The sequence below is a fragment of the Symphalangus syndactylus genome, chromosome 5 (genome assembly GCF_028878055.3).
Source record: "Symphalangus syndactylus isolate Jambi chromosome 5, NHGRI_mSymSyn1-v2.1_pri, whole genome shotgun sequence".
In the NCBI taxonomy this organism is placed as follows: Eukaryota; Metazoa; Chordata; class Mammalia; order Primates; family Hylobatidae; genus Symphalangus; species Symphalangus syndactylus.
In genome coordinates this window covers 39,948,154-39,964,618 of record NC_072427.2, presented here as the reverse complement: position 1 = coordinate 39,964,618, position 16,465 = coordinate 39,948,154, and the positions used below count along the sequence as shown (strand labels likewise).

Genomic DNA, 16,465 nt, shown 5'->3' with positions numbered 1-16,465 from the left:
CACATACGTGAAAGTCTGCTTCTCCAAGACATAAAACTAGCTCCATATGCAGAGGCAAAAATGCCTCTGTCCTGAAAGAAGGAAGAAAGGGAAGCTTGGAGGGAGGGAGGAAGGCAGGCAAGCACTTCTGCCCAGTGATCTCTAGGAAATATTTCACACCTGGTGACCAAAGTGGGCTAGGACCCAGCTGTAGCTGTAGATACTGGAAGTGGAACGGGGTATGAGTTGGGCAGGGGTGGGTGGGAAGCTCTGGTACGGATGGTTTCAGGAGGGCTCCCAGATGAGAATAGCAGTTCAAAGACAGAGGAAATTGTACAGAGAGGAGAAAAACAGTGCCCCCCTGCATCTGTATTGAGCTCTGTGCTTTCCAGGATACTCTGGGTCCCTGTTCCATCTCTTCCTCCTTCCACACACAGGGATGGTCCGTCCTATGTCACAGCTGCTCCAAAGAGGCAAAGGACTGGCCCAAGATTGCACAGCAAGTTGGTGGCTGAGTCAGCCAAGGCTTTCACGCCTGGGCCTGCTCCTTGTCAGCCTGCAAGAAACAAGCCTCTCAGAAGGTGACCCTGGAGGGAGGATGACATCCTCCCGCCCCTGCCCAGGGCACAGGTGATGTTCTTGTGCAGGATCCAGAGAACTCTCAGCATCCGATGTGTTCTCACAAGGTTCTGGTGAAGTTGGAGGTTCTCTGGCCTCTGAGCAATCAGGAGGGATGAGTCGGGAGGCAGGGCTGCAGGCACCAGTCCCCGAATGCTCCCAGGCTCACAAGCCTCCCATCTGTCCCCCAGTGCCCTGGCGCCATTCTTCACCCTCTCACTACCATTTCTCCCTCTCACAAGCTCCCTCACCCTGGGGGTCTCCATTCTCTCATGGGCAAGTGACAAAGCCAAAGCCCATGTGGGGCCGGTTGGTGCCCCCTCCCTTTCCTCCCATCACAATAAACAGGAACAGGAGGATGCTGGTAACAGCTGACACCAGCCTCTCCAGATTTCTTATGTTAAAGTCTCAAGCCGCAGCACCTGAGACACACCCTTATTTGGAGATAGTCTTAAAAGGTAATCAAGTTAAAATGAGGTCATTAGAGTGAGCTCTAATCCACTATGACGTGTGTGCTCATAACAAGGAAATGTGAAGCCACGGGAAGAACACCATGTGACAATCAGAGTCCTGCTGTTGCAGCCAGGAAACTACCAGAAGCAAGGAGAGAGGCTGGAACAGACCCTTCGCTCAGCCCCAGAAGGAAGCAGCCCTGCCAACACCTGGATCTCAGACTTCTGAGCCCCAGAACTGTGAGATGATAAACCCCTGCCAGTGAAGCCGCCCAGCCTGTGGTACTTTGTAACGGCCACCCTAGGCAATCGACACACCCAACCCAGCCACCTGCACCTCCCCGCTGCAGCCCAGGTCTGCCCTCTGGGGTCTGGCCAGCCTCCTTACCGCCCACCTCCATGCCTTTGCTGATGGGGTTCCCTCTCCCACCCACCCCTGACAGCGTCATTGCAACCCTCGAGATGGAGCTCAAGGCCCCATGAAGCAGGTGGCAGCATTCTCTCCTGCCGCTCTCGTCTGTCTCTGTCTAGTCTTTTTCACGTCCAGTCTCTGGGCTGTTATGGAATGATTTTGCTGAGTGTCGGTCCCGCCTTCCCATCATGAAAGTAGATTCCACAGGGGCACGGGCTATTCGTATTTCTAACTCTTCTCTTCTATCTCATAGCACAGCACTGTGGGTGGGCTATAGTAGGTGCTTAATAAATACTGGCTTGAAACACTTTTCTAATATACCCTGTAGCATACTCTAAGTCCCCTCCTTTGACTAGGCTGAAAACTCCTTGAGGGCAGCAACTGTCCATCATCTGTATCTATGCCCCTGCATCTTGCGTAGCAAGAAGTAACAAATACATGCGGCATGGGTAACGTGAACATGTGGCAGAAATTATTTACCATGCAACAAGGACCCTGTAAGGGTTTCAGGGAATCCATGAACCCAGTGAACCCATGAACCCAATGCAAGGGACTTTGGGTGTTGGTATGTTTATATAGGTACTATGCATTTTCCCAGGGACAGTGTTCATGGGCCTCTTTGAGCAATTGAAAGCCAGGACTCAAACAATGTGGAGCACCAATGCCATGGAGGAGGGAACTGACATTTACTCAAGCCCCACTCTGTGCCTGGTGAGTGCAGGTGTTACTACTGCCATTTTACGTGAATGAAAACTGAGGTTCAGAGAGGTAAAGCCTTGCCTGGGTTCGTGAAGAGACAAGCAGCCTGCCCAAGCCATCCACGTGCAGAGACTCTGGAGCCAGACAGCCTGGATTCAAATCCAAGTTCTGCCACTTTCCAGATGTGTGATCTTGGGCAAATTACATAAGCTCTGTGACTCAGTTTCCCCATCTATCAAATGAGAGAAATAAGGATACCTTCCTCATAGGGCTGTTGGGAGCAGTAGATGGATCAGCATATGTAAAGGGATCAGCATGGTGCCTGGCATGTGGCAGGTGCTGGGAAGATGATGAAGATGCAGAGGAAGAAGCTGGCAGTGGCAGGGCAAGGATCAAACCCAGACTCCTGTGAATCCGTGTCATTACTACCAGCACCCAGGGTGCCACACATCCCATCTCCCCGCCAGAACTCTCCTGTCCCCTCCTAGAAGTCTTCCATCCCGAAAGTGGCTTTTTGAGTTTGATTTCCTGGTGGACCGTCCTAGGGTCACCTGGCCAGAAGTTAGTACCCGGTGGTTACATAAGGAGTAAGTCAGAAGGTATAAACTGCCCTTGCCTGTCAGCAAGACTGGGCCTCCTGTGCAATCAGGACACTTAACACTTCTGCCCTGCTCTTCATTTTCCAAGAGCTTTGCCACCGTTCACTAATGGAAATTAGAAAGGAAATGTGCTCGTCCATTCCTGGATCTCTGTGCTGACATCCAAACTGCCTTCATAATCTCCCTGAGTCCATCACTGTGCCCTGAGCTTCAGCAGGCCGCTTACATCTGTCTCTGAGGCTTTGTGAGTCCCGTGTCCTGCCCCTGGCCTGATTTCGCACTACTCCATGCAGACAGAGCAGCAGCAGGAAAGCCTTAGTCCTGATCTCGCATCTACACCTGGGTCTTGGTTACCCCATCTCAGGTGAGGTACTGACCAAGGCCTTGTCCTAGCTCAGTCCTCTGCCCTGCTCCTGAGGAATGGCCTTTTAGGTGAACTGCTTTGTATCTTTCCTACAAAACCACCACTACTGAACCCATTGGAGGGTACATTTTTCATTCATTCTTGTAATGCAATTAGAATTGAGTTTCTCCAGCATTGGGGGAGATGTAACAACAGTAGGAGAAAATTGTCATTTTATTCCCAACATCAACACACCCACTCTGCCCAAATTTTCCCTCTGGTGCGAACTCTCTCTACCCACTCGAATGGCAAAGAGAATACTAACAAGGAAACTTGCTCTCCAAATGAAGAGGCAGAAGCTTTGGGGGTGGAATCTCTTCTCAGTCATTAAACGAGGGCCTCCCAGCTCCTCTGACACTCTCCTGCAGTAGAGGGAACCTTCCAAGGCCCGCTGGAAAGGCCACTGGCCCCATGTCACTGGGTCAGAGGTGAGTGGGGAAAGAGTCCCTTAGAACCCAACAGGGACCCTACAATCATTCTCCCAGAGAGGTTAAGTGACTTGCCCAAAGCCCCATAGCTAGGAAGCCCAGATCTACAGGCTCCTGCTCCGGGGTGCCTCCACTGCACCACGCTGCTCGTCTCCCAGAGGGCCTGCAGCTGCCAGCAACTCAGCTCTTGTCTTTCTTAGGGGACACTAAGGCTTACATTTTCTGAGCTGCTCTAAACGAATAGGAAAAGAGGCAATGTTTGTCTTCCATGCACACACCTCTTCTCCAATGTCCCCCAAATCCTTTTTGGGAATCCTCCGAGCTCCCGGAACCACTCCCTCATGGTCCGTCTCACCTTTGCCCCCATCCTTTTCTTACTGTGGTTTTGACATCCAACAACCCAGCCTTCCTTCCTCCCTTTCCCATTTCCACCCATCCAGCTGTCCACCCACATACCCATCCATCTCTCCTTCCATCCAGCAAAGCTGTCTTGAGCACCTGCACATCTTAACCCTGTGCCAGGCACCCAGCACTTCTTCTCCCTTGCTCCTCAGAGTGCCCACTCCAGAAGGAGCCACTTCTCCCCTATCCCCCATCCAAGGCCTTGAACTCAGGGACTTCCATCCACCCTGTAAGGAGGTTGATCTGATGGTCCAACCCTTGCTACTGTATTTGCAGCAAATTCATTATTCCTTCTGAGCACTGGTAGCAGGCAGGGACTTCTGGAGCCATCTGGCTGAGGACTGCTGCCTAGGGGCCGTGGATATCAGCCCTACCTCCCCTCCCCTCCTTTCGCCTCTCCTCCCTTCCCCACTGAGGCCAGAACAGCAGCAGCCCCTACATACGTATGCAGAAGTCTCCGTTCTCATAGTAGCCAGGGCAGCACTGGGACCTCCGCCGGTACATGGTCCGGAGGCCTCTCCGATACGCCGTCTTATAACTGATCCTAAGGCACAAGGGAGAAAGCCACTTGAAAGTATTGAAAATCAATCCCTCCCATTTAGAACGATATTTGTGTTAAGCTATATTGAGGATGCCATTCAATAATTACTTTAAAATGCATGGCGGCTTCAAATATGAAGGAACACAATAAAGAAATCAATAGTGGGATTTGGGCTGTTGTGATGCAGAATGTATTACATGGCACTTTCTAAATCTGCTGACTTTTCCCCAATCACTTCTAAATAGAAGGGCTGCAGAAGATACTTTCTGGAGTGACATTGTGGAGGGCAACCATGAACTTCTCCTTAGTTCCTTAAAACACCCAGATTCTGGACTTGAAGAGCCCACGGGGTGACCTGGATAGAAGTCAGGCCCTGAGGGTTTCTGTGCCCGCCCCGTCCCACCCCTCTAACAAGCCAGACTGCTCACAGCCCCCTGAGTATTGGTCCCCCCACTTGGAGAACTGAGGCAGAGTCAACAAAAGGACGCTTTGAGTCCAACTCAGTCCCGGAGAGTAGATTAATCTCCCCCACACCAAAAATAACACCTCCGGGAGAGGACCCTCGCATGCCATCCCTGGGAAGGCCCTGAACCGACCCCTTGCCCAGCAAAGGAAGAAGCTGAGGCCCATGGAGCTGCAGCACTGGGAGTCAGACACGTGGGTTCCAGACCTTATGCTGACACAAGTGTGAAGACTTAGCCCCATGCCAGAGAGACTATGAGCAACATCTCATTCCATTCCCTGCAGCAGGCGCCATTACTATTCCCCTTTATTTTATTTCTTTCCCTTTTAGAGCTTTTATTCTATTTTTTTATGTTCCCCTCAACTCCCCACCCTTTGTTTTATGAATAAGAAAACTAAAATTAGTGAAGTTAGTGACCAGCACAGCTAATCAGGGTCAGAGCCAGGATTCAAACCTAGCTTACTCCAATTTCAAAGCTGCTAGGCTTAACCTACTGCCCTCTACCAGGTTTCACAGGGTAGATTCTGGCCTTACAGATGGCCACAGTGAAGGAGTAAGTAAAAAGAAATACGGAGTCCTTAGGAGGAAATCAAAATAGGGTATTCATAGGCAAAGCCCCTTCTTCACATGGAGAGTCAAAGTGGAAGAGATTTGAAGTGGCCACTAGAGACTAGAGACAGGAAGTGACCCGCCCAAGGTCATGGAGTGGAACTTGGACCCAACCCCAAGTCCTTGGGCCTTGAAGCCAGACCTCTTTCCACTTTTCCATCAGCACCTAAGGGGAGCTTGCCCTGTGGACTCTTCTCAGCAGCACAGCAGCAGGGTCTGGTCATCAGAGACACCTACAGACTGTGTTCCATGGAGGGTCGGGCTGGCTTAGGAAAAGAGTCCTATAATACAGGCTGGGACAACCCTCCCACACCTTAAAGCCCTCACTTCATAACAAATGACAGTGCAGAACTCTGGGGAAATCTGTGATATTTGGGAATGTCGTAAGCTAAGGTCATTCAACTTTGTCAAAAACCCATAATGGAAGGAAAGCTGGCCTCAAAGTAAAGCTACTTCCCCAGCACAGAAGGCAGCTCCCGGCAGTTTCAGGGGTTGTATAAGCCTCTCAGGTAAAGAATGACTCAGAATCCACTCAGAGGTCATCCAGCCTGTTCTCCCCAGCAAACAGGATTATCCCCGACCCCCCCAGCGAGGGGTGATCTGGGCATCATTAACGCCCCTCAGGAGAGCGTTGCCACCCATTGTTTCTGGCTCACCCATCTTTGTTTGTCCCTGTGCAGGCTGGAAAGCAAGAGAGGGAAGCAAGGCCAGGTGCCAGGCTGCTCTCAGGGGAAGGATGCTGGGTTAAAACATGCCATTCCACACCAAAGCAGACGCAGGGTGCAAGCTGCTAGCATGCACACTCTAGGTCATCAGGAAAGCTGCAAGGCGACTCAATAATTTAGCAAAATAATTCATGTTCTAGGAATACAGCCTATTTTAATAAGCAGCCACCACCTCAGTGGTGATGGATGGCAGCCCTAGCCTTCAAGTACCCAAAAGGGCCACACCCCTGAGCAAACTTGGCTCTCACAATGGGCCTGCCACGACTTTGGGAGAAGCAGCACTACTATTTCTGCCTCTGTCTTTGACAAGCAGCCAACTCTGGCAAAATTGGTGGGGTGAAAGAGAGCATTTAGTCCCATCTCCTCATTCCACAGTCAAATGCTAGAGGAAGGGGATGCAGTAATAGCTGAGTCGCTCCTATTGGACCACCTTTCTGCAAATAGCAACTATAAAATCTAGGGGAAAATATACAAAACAACTACCTGAAGGCACTTGAGGGAGGACAAAAGCAGGCGGATACCGGAGGCAAGTGGACATTTGAGAGAAGGGAATGGTGCTGGGCAAGTTAGCACAACAATACTCCAGGCAACTAAAATTCAGATAGAAAACACACAAACTTGCTCGTTTGAAGAACCACAGGACAAGTCCAGGGTGCACCCAGCAGGTAGCAGGTGAAAGGGGAAACCTTAGAAAGGTGAGAGCTACAAAGAGGGAGCCCCAACATCTTTGTAAAATCCCTGCCCAAGTGTCTGGCCACTGATTTATCCTTATGGAGGACATATTGCAAGCAGCCTAGCTAATGCTAAAAATATTAAACTTTCAGAGTTTGGAATTTGTGTTTAGCCAAGTAACCAGGCCGCTAAAAAAATAAACAAACAACAACAACAACAAATTAATATTCTCTGGAGGAACATAACAGAATCTGGTCTCCACATGTCATTCATAATGCTCACAATATAATCCAAGATTACTAAGCATATAAAGAAACACACTGGCCAGGCGCGGTGGCTCACGCCTGTAATCCCAGCACTTTGGAAAGCCGAGGCGAGGAGATCACGAGGTCGGGAGTTTGAGACCAGCCTGGCCAATATGGTGAAACCCCATCTCTACTAAAAATACAAAAATTAGAAGGATGTGGTGGTGGGTGCGTGTAATCCCAGCTACTCAGGAGGCTGAAGCAGGAGAATTACTTGAACCGGGAAGGCAGAAGTTGCAGTGAGCCGAGATCACGCCACTGCACTCCAGCCTGGGCAACAGAGTGGGACTCTGTCAAAAAACAAACAAACAAACAAACAAACAAAATAACAAAAAACAAGAAACTACCCATGCAGAAAAAAAAAAAAGCAATCAGTGAAGACCAACCCTGAGATGACCCAGATGTTGGAATTAGCAGGCAAGGATTTTAAAGCAGCAAGTATAGCTCCGCTCAATGTCTCACAGCCAGTTAGTAGCAAAACCTCAAAGAAAACCAGGACTTCGGCTTCTCAGCACAGAACGAGTTTTCTCATCCATGTTGCTGCCCAGCATGATTCCTGAACTATCCTCAAAGAGGAACTGGGCTCATAGGAGAAAGCAAAGGAGAAATCTGGAATCAACAGATATTCAGCAACTAGGAAAAGGGCCCACCCTGGGGTCTCTCCCTTACTCCCTTATTTACCCTTCAACAGCTAGTCTCTCACCCTTCAAATAGTGTCACTTCACATGTGGCTAATATCTCACACTTTCCTCCATTTTCCCCTGTATTTTTCAAAGTAATTTTCACATTCCTGACCTCCCTGGACACTGCAGGGTAGGTAGAACAAGGATTATTAAGGTTTTTTTGTTTCGTTTTTTGGTTTTTGGTTTTTTTTTTTTTTGAGATGGAGTCTTGCTCTGTTGCCCAGGCTGGAGTGCAGTGGCGCGATCTCAGCTCACTGCAAGCTCTGCCTGAATGGTGGAGTTCATGCCATTCTCCTGCCTCAGCCTCCCTAGTAGCTGGGACTACAGGCGCCCACCACCATGCCCGGCTAATTTTTTGTATTTTTAGTAGAGACGGGGTTTCACCATGTTAGCCAGGATGATCTCGTTCTCCTGACTTCATGATCCGCCCGCCTCAGCCTCCCAAAGTGCTGGGATTACAGGCGGGAGCCACTGCGCCCGGCTGGATTATTAAGTTTGATGAGTACACTGGGAATCCCAAAATAAAGTGTCTTTCCAGGGTCATCCCTTAAAGCATTGTTATTTCTTCCTTCCTCTTGCCTTTCCCTGAGTGACGTGATAACATATGATCTGCAGAAGGGCTGCAGACAAGGGTACAAGACTGCCAATGTGCAGTTGTCCATGTTGAGCACTGCTAAGGAAAGCCTGGCCAAGGTGCCGAGAGGTTGCTGAATTCTAGCCTGCACTCTGTTCTTCAAGCCAGATGCCCTGATATGGGGCTACATCTGCTCAGGGCAGGGGGCTGTCTTAGGTTGGGTTTTCCCCCAAAGGCAAACCCTAAGAAAAGGATTCAAGAACAAGTAGTTTATTTTGGAGGCAATCCTAGGAAGTACTGGTAGAAGGATGGAAAAGTGAGACAGGGAAGTAAAGGCAGCCAATTTACGGTATATTATTGAGCAGGTTACTTCTACGGGCAACTGGGGTTCCATCACTGGAGACTTCTAGGATACATGTAGAACATGGCTAAGAGATGTCCCTGCCATCCCAAGTGTGACGAAGTTGGGGTAATTATCCACCACCTCCCCATCTCCCCATCCCTGGTTGAGGGATGCCCTCAAGAGCATTAACTCTCCAGCACTGCTGGCCTGTCTTACCCACAAGCTCTTTTGGCCAGAAAGAAGCCACCAGCAGAGCATCTTGGGTGTTCAGAGTGGAGGCGCATGACAACATCTGCTCCAGTGGCCTTTTTCTAACTTGTACAGAGGCAAGCCCTGAGAGCCCAGTGCCTTTTCCCTGCCCCGTCATCTGAGAGAGGTACTCACCGGTGCCTGGTGCACTTGAACCAGTTGAGGATGTCTGTGCATCGTGTGTAATAGATCTGATCGAAGGGGTGTGCATACGATTCCTGGACAGTCACAGCATAGCTGAGAACCAGATGGGAGATGGGAGCCATGATTAGCACTTGGGAAGCTGAGCTGATATTCCGCAGGGCATCTGAGCCCACAGCCCTGAGGCCAAGCTCCACAGCCAAGTGTCCGGAGGTTCTGACCTCCCCCCTCCCAACTATCCTCCCCCTGCCCTGAATGCCCTCATATTCCAGCCTCCCCGACCCCAGGTTGGCCCCAGGACATATTTACTGACCTTTGGCCCAGCTCATTTTCTAAAATTCGAGTTCATTTGTTCATTTAACAGAGAATGAATAAAGAAGCGGGGGTAGTTTTATTCTGTGTGGCTCTGGAAGGCAGAGCCAACAAGTTTAAAAATACTTTATGTGTTTGTTCATATCTTTATGGTTTTCAAAGAACATGCTTGGAAGCTGGTCTTTGCAGCAACTCTATGAAGTAAGTGGCCCCATTTTATAGAGGAAGACACTAAGGCTCAGAGAAAAGTGACTTGCCCAGATCACACTGCAGTATCAATAGCTGCTAACATTGATTGAGCACCCTGTGTCAAGTGTTTTAATACATTTCATTCCTCACAATCTTAGGCAGGTGGAATTGTTCTCGCTTTACAGACCAGGAAACTGAGTATCAGGGGGCCTAAGTGGCTTCCACAAGCTCCTCCAGTTACCTTCTACTCTATTCTGCCTCTGGTATAGCTGGGGGTACACTGGGGATATGTCCCTGATAGAAGTGGTTTCTTGTCATCCTGCCTGTTAGCCGTAAACCTGGACCAGCCGGTGGAAGCCAAGGGGAAGCAGATCTCAGCTTAACCAAAATAAGCCTTTCTACCTGCCGGCCCCTGGCAGGGGTTGCATGAAGTGGCATTCAAGCCAGGATGCTGAAGTGAGGACTCACGTTTCCCAAGCAGGCTGGAGAGAGGACCTCAGCTGAGATCTAAGGAATTAATTTCTATGTAGGTTGGTATTATTCAGTGTCTTTCCCAGAAGGCTCACTGACCTGGGCCAGATGGCCAGGTCCAGGCTGTAAAAGCACGTCTGCCTTGCCTGAGGAAACTGCATTGGTTAACTTGCAAGGGGGCTGGGCAGGCCAGCTCCCCAAGTGGGTCCACAGTAGGCTCTCTGATGCCTGAAAGGTCAAAGGTCTGGCATCTAGAAGGAGGAGGCCAAAAGCAGTCAACAATGCTCAGAGGCCTGGGTGGTGGGAAATTCTGTTTCTCTGAAGCACTGGGGATGTAAGGAGGGCTCTCGGTGTGCCCCCACCAGCTGGCACACCTGAGATATGCCTCAGAGGCACACATCTAGGAAAAAAATAGCCCAAACCCTGTTTATCTCCAGGCTTGGGGAAACTGAGGCAACTCAACCCTCACTCCAGCCACCCAGAGTCCTCTTCCAACTCTGGGATCGCATGATTCTTTGCTCCAGCACATCTCCTGAATACCTCACTTAGAGCAAGAGGATGAATGGGGAGCGTGCACGGCCCCTGGAATCCAAACATGGGGGCAGTAGGAGGGGCAAGTTTGAAGCCTGTTGCCTGTTAGCAGCATGCCCTTAGATGTGTTATTTGACTCATATAAGTCTCTGTTTCCTCACCTGTAAGTCTAACCAGGTTGTGTGGTTATTGTGAGGATTAAAGGAGGGCAGTAATATTCTCTATCTCTCAGGGCAGTGGGAAAATAAAACAAGATACACTATACATGTAACATGCTTAAACAGTAAGTGTTTAATAGATGTTGACAGGCAATGATTCACTTCCTGTGCTAGGCACTGAAGGATCTTTCCTCCCTCACCAAGGTGGGGGAGAGAGGGAGCAAGACCAGCACACAGAATGGATTCCCCACCTTTGTTAAGCACTTGGGGGTCCAGCCTCCCTTTTCAGCCCTACCATAGACCTTGGATGCCCAGAGAGAAGCCCAGCAGAGGGCTGGAGGGGGCAGTCACGGGGTAGAGACCAGGCTCTGCAGGATGCCCTGGGCTGAACGAGTCTGGCAACGAGGCCTCGTACCAACTCCAAGTTCTCTGACCCGAAGTGTGTGCCCCTGGTTTCATGGCTGGGTGGCTTAACACTGCTCATTTGCCAACATGCTAATGAGGGGCCAGATTAATCTTGGAGAGCCAGGCTTTACTATCGGGGAGAGGTCTTTACACTGGGTTTTATGGTGGAGGGGCATAATTAATAAGGAGCCGCCAGAAGCACTAATCCAGCTGAGAAATTCTCCCTAAGCGGTCTCCAGGGACCGGGGTGTGTTTCTGGAACAACACAGGCTAGATCCATCCATACATAACTTACAATGGAGCTCAGCTGGAAAGACTGAGAAGAAGAAAGCACCTGGTGTCACCAGGCATTGCCCACAAGGCTTACCCCTTGGGGCCAGAGAAGCCCAGAGAGTCCCCAGACCTCATTCTAGCTGTTAGATTTCACTCCTTGTCTTCCCATCCAGGCTGTACCCTTGGCTGATAGCCTAAGAAGCCTGAAATGCCAGCTTAGTTCAGCTCAGTTCAGAATATTTTCACATTCCAAATGTATTCATGTTGGGCAGGTGTACAAATCAGTGAGTACAAATGGGGCTCAGACATCGAGAGAAGTCAGAAGGGGCCCTCCTTGTGGGGGATGCTCCCTGGAAGAGAGGGACTCTGGATAGAGCCACTACGGCAGGCAGAGGTGAGCAGCTGCAAAGGAGGCACTCGAGGGGCTGTGAGGCAGCAGAGACAGTAGCAGGAAGCGGCTGTGTCTTAACAGGACCAGAGGGACGAAAGGGGTCCTCTGAGGCTGGAGTCCAAAACCCACAGAATAACGAGGGGCTCTTCCCAATACCTCTCTGACCCACTGGGAAATAAAGGTTTAAATTCACCAAAGCCAGAACGGGCAAGGGGCCTGAGTAACCTCCGAATCACGTAGAAAGCTTATGAAAAATGCAATATTGAATCAGCATCTCGGGGATAGGCCCCAGGAGACTTTTTCATATGTACCTCCCACGAGTCTGATGTGCACTAAACTCCATCAAAACCAGTTCCTGCAAAGCCACAATTGTCAACAAGAAAAGACAGTAACTGATGCTTATGGTCCTCAAAGCACTTTCGTGAAACTGCTGCCCTTGATCTTCCAACGAGCCTGTGAGGCAAGGATAATGATTCTCCCCACTTTACAGAGGTGGAAGTAGGCTCAGAGCTGTTCAGAGACTTCCCCAGAGTCACACAGCTTATAGGTGGAAAAATCCAGACTGGAATGAACTGAGGTCTTCTCATGATGGATCTTGTTTTCTTCCCACTTTACCAAAAAGGGCACACCACAGTACTGCCTTTTGCTCCATCCTCAACTTTATTGGGACACCACACACAGGATCTGGTCTCCAGGGATCACACAAGTGCAGACACTGTCCCTCTGCCTCCCAGCTGATCCTTCCTGACCCACAAGTGTCCAGGCTACCCCAGAGCCAGGTCCTGCCTGGCTGAGGTGCCTTTCCCTGCCCTAGGGCTGGGCTATCCACCCTCACGGGCATGAAGCATGGACCCCTCCTCCGAGTCCCCCACCTTTCTTCCTCTACCATTCACTTCTCCCATTGGGCCCTCATCTTAATTTTATTCATTTGATTTATTAACATGTAAGTAGCAGAGTCATCCTGGTCAGCATGGCCAATCAATTCCGGGGTTTAATTCGGTTTTTCCCTGATTAGTCTCTGGTCACTGTCTTTCTGCTCACCAAGATCAATACTTTAACCTTGTGCTTCAAAGTCAGGCCGTCTGCAGGGACCTGGCCCATTCCCCCAGGACCTAGTGCCATAGCTGGAATGCAGCCTGCTCTTCCACTGCAGCTTCGGCCACCCTTCCCCGGCAACACCCTGCCCCCACCAGACCGGAAGTAGTAGGACCCCCTCACCCGTCCTCCTCAGGGCAGGCTGCTGGGGCCACACATCCAAGCTGCCACGTGGCTGCCAGTCCTGGGAGACCAGGAAAGGCGTCACAGCATCAGAGAGCATGCCACCTGGGACCACAGTCCGCATGCCGCCACTTACTGCACCCCATCTGGCTGTGGACAGGGACTGAGCCCCTCTGGGTCTCTACTTTCTCATCTGTGCAATGGCTGGGAAGTGCTAGTGCAGGGAGGGGCAGGACACTGCGTCGTAACTGCAGTTAATGTAAGTTGCCTCCATCCTGACCTTCCGGACAGAATCTACACTGCTCTGTCCTGTCTCTCAGCATCTGGGCCATCTCCCCAGCCAGGCTGCAGACCCTTAGAGGGCAGCTCCTGGATCTCCTGACTGCCTCTGTCCCCTACTGCCATGCCCAGGGCGATCCCCCAGAGAGTGTCTGGCCATCTGAGACCCACACCTTACCTCTCCCAGTGGCTGCACACGTTGGGGTCCTCAGGGTTCAGGGCAAGGGTGGCTTGCAGGAAGGAGAAGGCAATGAGCCCCGTCAGGGAGAGCGCCATCCCGGGCCCTGCACAGGAGAACAAAGGAGGCTGCGTCTGTGATCAGACCATGTTCCTGGCAATTACTCAGTTTCCCATCGTCATGGGTAATGAGCATTTGATATTTCACATTGCAGGCTTTGACTAACACCGTAACAGTTCACCGGTTCTGAGTAACAGGAGAGTGGGAAGCCTGAGTCAGGAAAAAGTCCAAATTCTAGGCCAGGGGTTCTGAATGTTTTTTGACTCAGGGACAGCTCTGAGAATCCAGTGAAAAGTATAGATGTTCTCTCCAGAAAAATGCCCACAAGTACAAAATTGGCTATAATTGCAGGGTGTCCTCAGGCCCCCGGGCCCATCCTTGGACCCAGGGACCCCAGATCTGGACTGCTTTAAAGGGAATGCCCTCCCCGTTCCCTTATCCCTCATCATTGACATTCTTTGCCCATCTACTCCCTTTCCCCACTCCCTCCTGCCAAGAAGAAAGAGAAAAAAGATGTCTGATGTGGACCCGGGGGGAAATGAGCCAAGAAAACCCTGAGCTCTGGGCCCACAAGCCATGGAAGACGGACCTTGCTTCTTCTGTCTCCCATGGGGTATCAGCTACTTCTGCCCAGAGTGATGCAGTCGCACATGCCATTCCCACTGTGGGATGCCACGCCTAGACCACCTGGTAAGGGACCGTAAGGAATCAGTTTGCAGGTTTTGATCCAGGCCCCTGAAGTGATAGCCTATGGCAGGTATATGCCTACGTGGGATGCCAACTCCCTTGCTTCACTAAACTAGGGGTCCCCCAACAAGGGGAGCCTCATAGAGGGCAGACAACCTTTCGGGTGGGAGTGGCTGAAATGCCTCCTGAGGTTCCTTCCTGTCCTGGCACTCCAGGACTCTGTGGTCCTCCTGCCTCAGAAAACTTCTAGTCCAAGGGTTGCAACCTGGTGGGTCGCTGACCTTGAGGAGTGCAGAGGAGCTGGAAATCATACGCACCCAAACATCATCTGTAGGCTGAATGAACGCTGTGACTCAGAAAGACAGAACTATTTTTCATGTATACATAGATGCTATCATGATTTATTTAAAAGCTTTACTGAATTCAGAGTAGCTTTTCTTCTTAATCAACAACACTAAAAATTGCAATTTCCAATAACTGGGGGTGGGGGTGTTACAGAAAATATTTTGACATTGGAAAGGGGTCGCAGGCTTGAAATGGTTGGGGATCTATCCCACTGGCCCTGGGTTTGCAGGTGAGGAAGCGCTCAACCTACTTAGGAGAACAGATAAAAGCCGGCATGTATTTTGCACACACCCCCATTTGTACCCTCAGGGAAGCTAAATGGAGTGCCTTTCTTCTGAAAGGTTAAACACTCTCCTTCGCTCCACAGTAATTTCCTTGTTAAACTCTTTCTCAGCAGCTCCTTCAAAGATAAACAAATTGTCACCAATTCTGTATAACCGTGGGGGTCTAAATTAATGATTAATGAGGTGTTTCTGTTTGAGATCTGGAAATCTGACTAAATCATCTGACTAAAATGCAGATTTAGCCAGATTTCAAATGGAAGCATTCTGAAAATCAGAAAGAGGGGAGCGATTCTAGTGTTTCTGCTCAAAGTGCAGAGTCCAGGAGTATGCAAAGCATAGCTGCTCAGAGCTCCCCACCCACTCCCCCCAGCCCACTCCCCCAGCCCCAGAGACCCAATCAGCACCTCAGAAGGCTCCACACAAACTGGAGTCTGTGCAACACCAGGGCTGCAGAGGAGCTCAGCGATCATTTCAATCCATTCTCCTCTGGGAGATTCAACCAAGAGCGGAGAAAGAGCCTGCCCCGGACATGGCATTGAGCTATGCGGAGAGTCAAAAGTGGAACAAGCATCTTCTTCCAAGTGGGGTTTGGGCTAATCAGGCATCAAATAAAGAAATAAACAATGGGACACAGAGTTCCAGAAGGCATGGAGTCTGAATGCCAGCTGTAGGGGATGCCTTGCCTTGTCTTGATTCTCTCTGTGGCCCTGACTCATTACTTGGGCCACTCCTATAATCTCCAGCATTCTCCCGAGAGAACCTCCTGACAGCATCTTCAAACTTATTACACCAAGAGTATCAAAAGATGAGGCCACCTGGACAAGAGAAGATTGTTCCTCTGGTCCCTTTTGACTCATGTGATGGGAGAGAGAGGTAACTTGGATCATTGCTGTAATTTGTTAGATTTTAAAATCCTCATGAAAAGAGAGAGAGAGAAAAAGAAAGAAAGAAAGAAAGAAAGAAAGAAAGAAAGAAAGAAAGAAAGAAAGAAAGAAAGAAGGAAATGGAGGGAGGGAGGGAGGGAGGGAGGGAGGAAGGAAGGAAGGAAGGAAGGAAGGAAGGAAGGAAGGAAGGAAATTCTCCTTGTCTCCGATACTTCACTCAGGCGCAGTGAAGAAAGAAGCCGTCACCACATGGGGGCAACTCATCCCCATTAACTTTAATGAGACTTTCGCAGGATCTCTCTGAGGACAGATCCCAAAGACATATGCTTCTGAGATGACTGAGGGAAAATCAATTCTGCTGCAGTGGTTATTAGGCCGACACCATTTGGAGTGACAGAGGTTAACATATTAGGCACCATCTGATTTAGAGCATTAATAATTAAATAAGAAAATGCCCCTGGTTTCACTTCAGGGGAAGAGTCCACGTAAATAGATCTGCTGGT

At 50.1% G+C, this 16,465-nt stretch overlaps 1 protein-coding gene across 32 annotated transcripts in view; it reads right to left on the bottom strand.

Annotated features, from left to right (window-relative positions):
• The window catches only part of MEGF11 (multiple EGF like domains 11), a 381,686-nt gene that overhangs the window by 241,891 nt on the left and 123,330 nt on the right, over positions 1-16,465 (bottom strand). For 24 of the 32 annotated variants that reach the window (XR_008657670.2, XR_008657671.2, XM_055278043.2 and 21 more), the window contains 3 exons: positions 13,703-13,808; positions 9,292-9,393; positions 4,436-4,536 (listed from right to left, as the gene is read on the bottom strand). Coding sequence is in view for 30 of the 32 variants with exons in the window: in XM_055278039.2 (XP_055134014.2) it covers positions 4,436-4,536; positions 9,292-9,393; positions 13,703-13,808 (309 nt within the window). In the remaining 2 variants the exon portion in view is untranslated. Of the gene's footprint in view, positions 1-4,435; positions 4,537-9,291; positions 9,394-13,702; positions 13,831-16,465 lie in introns of those variants that run through there. The other 8 variants (XM_063638864.1, XM_063638877.1, XM_063638879.1 and 5 more) reach the window with 3 other exon arrangements.